This window comes from Sinohyriopsis cumingii, chromosome 17, assembly GCF_028554795.1.
Source record: "Sinohyriopsis cumingii isolate HCF-2022 chromosome 17, ASM2855479v2, whole genome shotgun sequence".
NCBI lineage: Eukaryota > Metazoa > Mollusca > Bivalvia > Unionida > Unionidae > Sinohyriopsis > Sinohyriopsis cumingii.
This window is the reverse complement of record NC_142977.1, coordinates 14,098,863-14,109,430: the sequence shown is the minus strand read 5'-3', so window position 1 is coordinate 14,109,430 and position 10,568 is coordinate 14,098,863. Positions and strand designations below refer to the sequence as shown.

At 36.0% G+C, this 10,568-nt stretch overlaps 1 protein-coding gene across 2 annotated transcripts; it reads right to left on the bottom strand.

Moving 5' to 3' along the window:
- Positions 1-1,443: 1,443 nt before the first annotated feature.
- LOC149777787 (uncharacterized) lies at positions 1,444-9,596 on the bottom strand. 2 transcript variants are annotated; one of them, XM_089938259.1, is made up of 5 exons: positions 9,478-9,596; positions 7,900-7,954; positions 5,303-5,472; positions 2,991-3,158; positions 1,444-1,565 (listed from the first exon to the last, which is right to left on the bottom strand). In XM_089938259.1, exons 2-5 carry the CDS (start codon positions 7,941-7,943, stop codon positions 1,504-1,506), a joined length of 444 nt encoding a protein of 147 aa, XP_089794385.1. In that variant the 5' UTR covers positions 7,944-7,954; positions 9,478-9,596; the 3' UTR covers positions 1,444-1,503. The 2 variants fall into 2 exon arrangements, with proteins under 2 accessions (XP_089794385.1, XP_089794386.1); XM_089938260.1 differs by having other exon boundaries at positions 9,482-9,583.
- Between the last annotated feature and the right edge of the window lie 972 nt (positions 9,597-10,568).

Below are 10,568 nucleotides of genomic sequence, written 5' to 3'. Positions count from 1 at the left end.
ACATAATGAAAGGTGTCAGATTAGTAAGGCATGCACATAATGAAAGGGTCATATTAGTAAGGCATGCATATAATGAAAGGGTCAGATTAGTAAGGCATGCATATAATGAAAGGGTCAGATTAGTAAGGCATGCACACAATGAAAGGGTTAGTTTAGTAAGGCATGCACATAATGAAAGAGTCAGATTAGTAAGGCATGCATATAATGAAAGGGTTAGATTAGTAAGGCATGCACATAATGAAAGGGTCATATTAGTAAGGCATGCATATGATGAAAGGATCAGATTAGTAAGGCATGCACATAATGAAAGGGTCAGATTAGTAAGGCATGCACACAATGAAAGGGTCAGATTAGTAAGGCATGCACATAATGAAAGGGTCAGATTAGTAAGGCATGCACACAATGAAAGGGTTAGATTAGTAAGGCATGCACATAATCAAAGAGTCAGATTAGTTGTTGTTGTTGTTGTTGTGGGTTTAACGCCATTTTTCAGCACACGATAGGCTATGTATGGCGGCCAGTATTAATGGTGGAGGAAGAACCCGGAAAAAAACCCGGGAAGAACCACCGACCCACGAGAAGCTACTGGCAAGCTTTCTCATATACCCACATTGGCCGAATCCTAGACTCGAACCGACGCAGACAGAGGTGATATGGCAGTGATCCGTAACGGAGAACGCTTTAGACCACTCGGCCACTCGGGGCCCAGATAATGAATTGTAAGGCATGCATATGATAAAGGTGTCAGATTAGTAAGGCATGCACATAATGAAAGGGTCAGATTAGTAAGGCATGCACACAATGAAAGGGTCAGATTAGTAAGGCATACACATAATGAAAGGGTCAGATTAGTAAGGCATGCACACAATGAAAGGGTCAGATTAGTAAGGCATGCACATAATAAAGGTGTCAGATTAGTAAGGCATGCACATGATGAAAGGGTCAGATTAGTAAGGCATGCACACAATGAAAGGGTCAGATTAGTAAGGCATGCACAGAATGGAAGGGTCAGATTAGTAAAGCATGCATATAATGAAAGGGTCAGATTAGTAGGGCATGCACACAATGAAACCGTCAGATTAGTAAGGTATGCACATAATGAAAGGGTCAGATTAGTAAGGCATGGGAGGCTCTCTATGGTGTTCACTAAAGTGTGCTCCTAGGGTATAAGGGTGTAAGGCTTCGCCCAAGTGTATCCGTATCTATCTGTGTGTGTGTGTGTGTGTGTGTGTGTGTGTGTCTATCAATCAACTGTTCCATGTTCCGATCCAAAAATCTACGAGGACGATAATATTTTAATTTCTGAAACAGGCAAGAAAACGTTTTTGTTTCGAATAAGGAGAAGGAAAGCGAACAGCAAGAATTTCGTTGATGAGAAGGAGGTGGTTTAGATGTCAAGGAAATGATAGTTGTTGGTGAAAGTAAATTTGAATGTCAAGACAGTTTTTGTTGTTACTAGATATAAGTCTGAAAGATGCCTATTTATTTTTCACAAAGATAGCTTCATGACAAAGAAATTTTCATCCACTGGACTTCGAACTCTGTTTCAGAGACATGGCCATCAGCTGAAATTGGAAAAATGTATTATTATCATCAGTATTAGTAGTAGTAGTAGTAGTAGTAGTAGTAGTATCGTTGTTGTTTTTGCTGCTGATGCTGTAGTTCTGCAACTATTATTATAAGTATTGTTATAGCCATGCTACTAATTAGACTGACAACCATTACGAATGCCCACGGTTGTATTCAAATATTTGAAGGTCTGCTTGAAATAAGAACAAGTAATGCTTTTGAATTTATTTCTGATTTTTCATTCTTGCATAATTACACATATATAAGTATCATCAATAATTTTAAAGACCAAAATTATGTATAGAACTTGAAACCAGATCACGAAAGCTATAGTTTAATATAACTTTCTCACCATCGTACATCACAAGCATTCTGAAACGTTTTGTATAAACTCAGCCAACTGAAACCAATGGTCGTTTGAAATGATTACAGCCACTTACATAACAAACACTCCTTGTATAAATAACACCAACTTTAGTGTCTATTGGTTTGATACATAATTTTCACAAAACATACCTTGAGGCGAAATCTTCATTTTAGCTAGCATAGGATTTCCGATCCACTTGATGGCCCCCGGCAAACGACACCGCTTTAATCATTAGTCAGACCATTTCCTTCAAGCGAGGGTCTTTTTAAAAAGGGGAATAATACGTGTTTTTATTGCCAACTAATCTGACTACCAATCAGCAATGTTCCAAGAATACTATGTTGTGCACTAGACACACTAAAGTATAGTGTACCAAAGACATTCTAAAGAACAGCGTACCAAAGAAACACTAAAGTATAGTGTACCAAAGACATACTAAAGAACAGTGTATCAAAGAAATACTAAAACAATTGAGCACTATGCACACTAGATAATAATGTTCCAAAGATACAATATAACAATTTATAGTACTAGATACACCAAAATACAGTGTACCAAAGAAATATAATAATCAGAGCGCTAGACACACTAGAAATGGTGCACGAAATACATACCGTAACAAGCAGAGCACTGACACACTAGAGTATAGTGCACCAAAGAAACGCAATAACAGTTAGTGTAATAAACTCATTATGAACAGAGCACCAATGACACACTATACCAATTACAGCACCAGAGACATACTAAACAATGTTGTAAACTAATCACACTGAAGTATAGCGCACCTGAGACATTTAAGTATACGACATGTAAGACACACAAGAACAGTGCACCAAAGACACTGAATTATTGGGGTGGGTGGGGTTAAATTAGGTCTCCATAATATACAAATGGTTCGTACGTGTCTGAATATAGTATAGAACCATCCTCATTTCTTGGGATTAAATCGTGACATCATTCGGAGCTCCTAGCCTCTCAGCTATAGCTGCAGTTTTATAATACCTAGAAATTAATTTGTATGAATTATTGAAATCTTATCCGGTCTGCTACATACCATCCCTGTCGAAAAAATGCATGATGAATGGAAGGTCGATCTCTTCTGTGATCATCAAGTCATCATTCACATCTAGGTTGTTGAAAAGAGTGCTTCCTAGCTGAATTGTTCCAAGATTTCTACTCAGAAACATTGCCAGAAACTCATCTTCTCTCACTATATGGTCCTCTACAAATGGAAGAAAACAAAAGAGACAACACTTAATCCAATATTTTATTATTTGTATTTAATTCATATTTCAGTAGGTGAAAGTATTTGGTTCACTCAACTTTAATCATTCATTCTACATTAAAGCCTACACCCTATGATTATAGGGTTCCCCATTCTTCCGCTGGAAAAATCTCGTAAGTTAATGAAGCATGATGAATGGTATTTTGAATTTAAATTAACACTACGGACAGATTTTATGCAAATCAAGGACGTAAAGGAAAAAAAAAAACGAGTAAATCAGGTTTTAAATCGAAAAGATAATACTTAAAGCGATTCTGATTGGTTGAAATCGAGTGCTGATGTAACGGTAAATATTACTGGTTCAAATTCATTTCTCTGTATATCAATATGTTCAGGAAATACGTTGTCTGATTGTATGAGACAAAGATCGCTTGGTAGGTGGTTCTTTTTTAGCAAATCAATAAATTGTGGACATGATATATAGTGATTGATTCAAACGATCACAAACAATATATATATCAATGTGAAGGTCAACTTTTTCTATACAATTCTGTAATGTTAGTTTTTCGCTTTGTGGCAACGCTTTGTTCAAGCCAAGAGATGCTGAACCCGAAAATGAGATGAGGTTTCTTTCTGTCTCATACTATTTCCCAACTCTGGCCTTTTTCATGCTTTTTAATCTTTCAAAGTATTTTACGTGGAAATCGGGATTGGTCAGCACTAAATTTTTGAAAACAAATGAACAAACAAAACATGGCCAGACCTGGCATTCATAAAAATTCACAATTTGATTACAAACATAAATCAAAATTGTATCCCTCCGTAAAACTTTAAAGCAAGAGAAGAATATAAATGAAATTTCTTAACTAAACCAGCCCTTTGTAAAAACGTTGGTCAAATCCAGTTACCATATTTAGATTTACAAATAATCAGCATGCAAATTATGAGTGAACATTGTACTCATGGTTGAGATGTTTTACGAAACATGATGGCTATTTGTAATCATATGCCGAACTGTACACACACCTCAGAAGGATGCCGTCTGATTAGCTAATGTCCAAATGCTGACCGAAGAGAAATTAGATTATCTCATGGCAGAGTACTGACCAACAAGCCATTAGATTTGTTCTCATATCTCAAATTAACCAATAAAATTTTAGATTCTTTAAGCTGATGTCAGAATACTGACCAATAAACTATAAGATTGTTTAGCTGACGTCACAATATCGACCAATAAACTAAAAGACTGTTTAGCTGACGTCACAAAATATCGACCAATAAACTGTAAGATTGTTTAACTGGCTGCTACTAGGAGTATTAAACGGTTACTACAATCATCTTGCATTAGCGTTCTAACGGGGGTGGGGGCTGACGGTATTGCCACGAACACCAGAGGTCTTACATAGCCAAAACCCCTTTGGAACATCATCGTCGCGCCGGGCGCCGTATACCCTTAGCACGCCACTGCCATCAGGCATCAAAACGTCAAACTTAGAAATCCTGCTTAAAACAGTTTGACGACCTTAAATTTTAAATATTGCAGTTTAAACAATATGAGGCCATCTTGACAATTCAATCTTCATTAATGGTAAAGTTATTTGCAATACAAAGTCTTGAAATTTTAGCACGAGTTCGAATATTGCGCGTTACTGCGATTCTTTGTCAGAGTGATGTACGGTATTTTTTTAATGACAATAGCATAAAACGAACTCGAATAGGGGCCGTATATAGGTAATCGATGTAGCTAAGTGTAGAGGATAGGTAAGGTCATCATTTTGATTAATTTGGTACATCGTATGTTAGTGGTCGGTCATGGAACGATGCGGAATCAACAGAAAACTTCCATGGGCTCAGCATAAGTGCCTTGTTTGGCACGTTTCCTTCTGACTTGCCACCGCTCCATTACCGGGTCACAATAAACAGACAGGTGACTAACAGTATATTTACCATTTATATTTTAGGTCTTTCTGAAGTTCAACAGCTTTTAAGAAAACTCCCATGGTGTATTTTGTCGTTCCGGAAGCCTGTATAAGTGTTTACATTCCAAAATATAGAGCATCTTAATTAATTGTTATGTGTTTTGTCTGGTTGATATATACTTTAAAAATCAAAAAGAGCTCCAACGAAAAGCAGTAACTTACTATTTAAATCAAAGAGAAGAAAGGTCTGGTGAAGCTCCGCTACTGTAAGATTGAGGTCGTGATTAGCGTCCGCCAGATGAAATAGTTCCAGAGCCGCCGGATTGCTATACAAAGTCACGTTGCCATGGCCCATGCCATGCCCATGCCCATGCAATGGAACACAATGTACCCTGAAATAAATGATGAACATAAAATATTAACATGTTTTAACCATGAAATCGGTCAAATCTGTATATAAAAAAATCAGGGGAAAAAAATCATTAATTCATACAATACATGCGCTATCATCTATACCCCGCCTATTTTTAACTGTGCCACTAAATCGAGGCTGATCTGACAATCTGGTTGGTATTTGCTCATTGTCAGAGGTGCGGAATGGTTAGAGACACAAGAAGAAAACAACCATCTCATTTTCTGGGTCAGTATTTCTTGGCTGGAACAAAGAAATATGCAACCATGCATTCAGGCTCTCTTTAAAGGGACAAAGCATTCAACTGATTCTGATTGCCTTTCTGATACGTTTTTGCATCTTTTATGTTATTGCTTTTTGTATATTACTATAAGGTAGTGAAAATCAGATACAACGGAAATAGCTACAAGGTAATGAAAAAGCAGATACAACGGGAATAGCTACAAGGTAATGAAAAACAGATACAACGGAAATAGCTTCAAGGCAATGAAAATCAGATACACTTCGATGCAGTCAAAATGATATTTAAACTTCTTTTAAATTGTATGTACGAAAAATACAGCAATAACACCAAAGGAACACAAACGATACGGTAATGACACAAAAGATACAACAATAGCACAAAAAGATACAACAGTAACGCAAAAAGATACAGCGATGACATAAACGATACATTAACAACACAAATAATACAGTAATAAGACAAAAGATACAGCAATAACACAAAAGATACAGCAATAACACAAAATTACAGTAATAACACAATAATTTATGTTGGAGCTTTTTCTAAATCAAATATTTTAGATCATCATTTTTAAAGCATTTGTAGAAACGTTCTAATGCAAAGGCAATCAGAATCAGTTGATCTGGGAATGCTTTCTCTCTTTAAAGACTGCCTGAATGCATAGTTGCGTGTCATCTCTTTCAGTCATTTTTACTTTATTTCTCTGCCCAGACATATTTTGAGAAATTGATGATATTTGTATCCATCAAAGTATTCTTCCTTTGCTTGTAGGAGAACAATGTATGTCGGTTCTGGTCATCCATATTATTCACATAAACCCTTCTGTTTTGTAAATATTTTCTTTCACCTGGTCACATAATTTATACTTAGATTGAATAGTTAACCATTTTGTTAATTAATTTGAGTTTTATTTTCCCTTTCCCCCATTTCATTTGTGCTTTTTGTGTAAGAATCTAGACGTTCTCGATCACAGCAAATATGTTTTTAAATAATGTTCTTTGCCAGCTGTTCGTGTGTGAGTGTGATTTGGATTTTTAACGAAGCTTTAACAATTTTTCAGTCATATCGCTACGATGTCTGCAATGTGGCAGTTTATAGTGATGTCTAGTACTGGGGCATCATGCCGCAGACATGTATCATGATGTCCCACCCAGCCACATTATCCTGACACCAGGCCGATCAGTCCTAATACCAGCCTCTTAATACTGATCGCCTATTGAGGCAGCTGTTAGTACCATTTTTAATAGGTGTTTGGTATGACTCGGCCGGGGTTCGAACCCGCGACCTCCCTCATCTGAGGCAGACGCTGTTTAAAATTGTATGAAAATATTGAGAATGATCAACACCTGACAAATTGTTTTTACCAGTTAGCCAATGTAAAAACTATCTGCAATGTAGTTTTTTTTTATTTCGTCAATTTGCAACTTGTGGCCAATCTTTTCAAACGTATGAATTATATTAGATTGACATCAAATGTTATGTTGATATAGTTGATTGAAAAAGACTACTATTTGTAATGAGTTATTATACGCTGTATGAAGTGGAGTGTTAGGTTTCTATAAATTTTACTTATTTTTATTTCCTAAATAGTGGTAGATGTATCTTGTAAAATTGAACAGATTTTCAAATTGCTGTGTAAATAGTCTTAAATAAATTTGTATATTTATCCAGATCAAACACATAATTTACTTTTCTTTATTCGTTATTTTTATAACAATCTTTCTCTCAAAACTGATATTGTTTATTTCGATGTTTTCATACGAAAATAAAACTGTAAATCGTCATCTTTTCCAGAGTACTGTATCTTTATCATGTTAGTATCGACTAATCAAACGTTTTCTTCTCTTGCATGTTGTTCTGTAAGACAAGACTTGACATATTTTGACCCAAACCAAGCTTCTATAAAACAAGACTTGACATATTTTGACCCAAACCAAGCTTCTATAAAACAAGACTTGACATATTTTGACCCAAACCAAGCTTCTATAAAACAAGACTTGACATATTTTGACCCAAACCAAGCTTCTATAAAACAAGACTTGACATATTTTGACCCAAACCAAGCTTCTATAAAACAAGACTTGACATATTTTGACCTAAACCAAGCTTCTAAACAAACAAGCTCCAACAAATGTAGACTTATATGTGCATAATCTAACTCACCTGTACATCAATGCGCATGTCAGTAGGAGGGTGACGAGCTTCATTGCTGTACAAACTATAAAATAAGAGAGACAGCTGTCAAGAATTAACAACGATTGCATGTTACATTTCTCTATTAGGCTGAAATGTGTTGGTCCGTGTGTGTGTGTGTCTGTATTTTGTTTCCTTGTATGCTGTACGTCTATGGTATACCTTGTTTTGAGGTTCATAAAGCAGAAACCACGAACTAATGTTCCCCGCTTTTTATTCCAATTAGGAAAGTATAGTTCTGTAGACAAAAGATCTAGGTAACAGGTATGATATGGTACATGAGACAGGGTACATTTGTACTGAAAGACAGCACTGATGACATAGCACAACGACAAGCGAAATCGGCTGGGAACTCAAAATAGAAATTGTATGAAAAATGTGGGCCAAATATTTAATGGTTGTATCTCTACTATGCGATGGTACGAGAAGCTGATAATCAAATTCCGCAGAAGTTTTAACAATATAGACATTTATAAACAATTTTGTGGAAATCCATGAAAACAATTGTCGGTAATCAGAGGCCACAAACCTTGTCAACGATGATGCAGACATGATTCAAACTGAACGCTGGAATTTGGAAATAATCTAAGTTTTTTTCAACATAGAGCTGAAATATCTGACTAGTCCAAGTTGTTTTCAACAAGGAGCTCAAATATTGGACTGGTCCAAGTTGTTTTCAACAAGGAGCTGAAATGTCTGACTGGTCCAAGTTATTTTCAGTAAGGAGCTGAAATATCGGACTGGTCCAAGTTGTTTTCAGCAAGGAGCTGAAATATCGGACTGGTCCAATTTGTTTTCAACAAGGAGCTGAAATATCGGACTAGTGCAAGTTGTATTGATAAATAAAATAGGAAATGAAAGAAACGCGCAGGAACAGGAGCTGTAATGCATTGATCAGTATAACTCCACATATTAATTTTCGTTGAATTCCATTAACAATAAAATGAGTTCTTTTAGCAGAAACGAAAGTGGATGAACGGACGACAGAAGGCCGGATATAAAGAAGGATAGATATGCTCAGTAAAATATCCCAGTTTTCTATGAAACGCTGGAGACAAAAATCGAGGACTTACCGTACTCTCACTACCATCCACCTCTTCTGTCCCCCACCCCCAACCATTGCTGTAACAACCTTCCACATTTTCTGTCTCCACCTCCAACTAATGTTAAATACCCCTATTAATATTCTAATGAAATGTTGCCAAGATTTTTTCCTGTATCGAATGAGCCTGAAGTTGAAGCAAAGGGTTTTTCTAGGTGATGAAACTTTGTTTAGTTTTCAGTACTTTTCGTCTGGATGAAATCCGAGTAATTATAAATTTCAAACCTTTCTGTCCGAATTTCTCTCAATATATTATTTATTTATTTATTTGGTTTCTTATCTCTTTCATTATTTATTTATTTATTTATTTATTCTGATTGCACCCCGTCTGTTATGTCAGTGGATGGATTCGATTCACTATTGCAAAAAATTGGTTAGAGCCGTAAAGAATCAATAATTATAATTAAAATCATTAAAAATGCAATTTTGTTACAAAGAATACATACTCACGTGTTAGGGACTAATTTACAGATGCTGTGAGGACATCAATGTAGTTAGGAATTGAAGTATGCATGGAGGTCAATGTATTGGAGATACGGCGATAACCTTTGCCCCTCCGGACATGCATGCGTGTGTTAGTAATGCCAACTTAAATTCAGATAAGATGTAGGGTGTTCTGCACATGCGCACAACGATTTCGATATTTTAAAACACTGCCTGTAGCTGGATCAATAGCAGAGAGTTGCTTTACATGAAGTGCGAAAAACTCCAAGTTTACAAGAACATGTCTTTGTGTGTGCGTGCGTGTGTGAGTGTATGATTTGGTACTGATGTCCATCACCAGTCACGTGGTATTAGACCCTGAATCATAATTTGGAAATTACTGATATCAACATCGTATAGCCATGTGTACACTTGATATGCAGTTGTAGAGTGCAACCTGGCCTTGATCTTACCATGGTTATTCTTATGTTAAACTAACGTCTAGATTTTCTCAGATTTTTCCATCCTCCCTATAACTTTTCCTGACAGTGACATGTTGCAATCTTTTCCAAGATCACACGGTCATTAACTTTACTTCTTAAGCCTATAACAATATCATTCCCTAAAGAACACGCACTAGCCAGTCTCTGTTCTTATCAGATCGTTTCTCTATTAGATAAATGCTGACCAAATGTGATCTCTGTCACTTAACAGGCTATCTTTAGGAACTATTTACAAAGTCAGCGAAGATACCTTTGCTAGAAATTACCCATGTCTCCGAGTAAGTATGTCCTCGCACTAAAACTGCAATGTAGTCAGATTTTTTTTAAAGCTTCAAAATATATTCAACAAGATTAGATATTATAAAATAAAAATCGTTGCGATTAATGTTAATTTTTTTTAGCATTAGTAAGCCCTATTGTATAATTCAAGAGTTCTAAATGCACAGTCACACACAGTACATCCTGCCGAATATTTCAGATAAGTCCTATTTTAGTTTAATGGTTTTCACTTTCAGCACTTCTTACTCTTTAAATTTCTACAATTGAAGATTATGGTGTTTCATCCGAACTTTAGAATTAGAGTTTCTCTTTAAAATGCATATTCTTTTCAG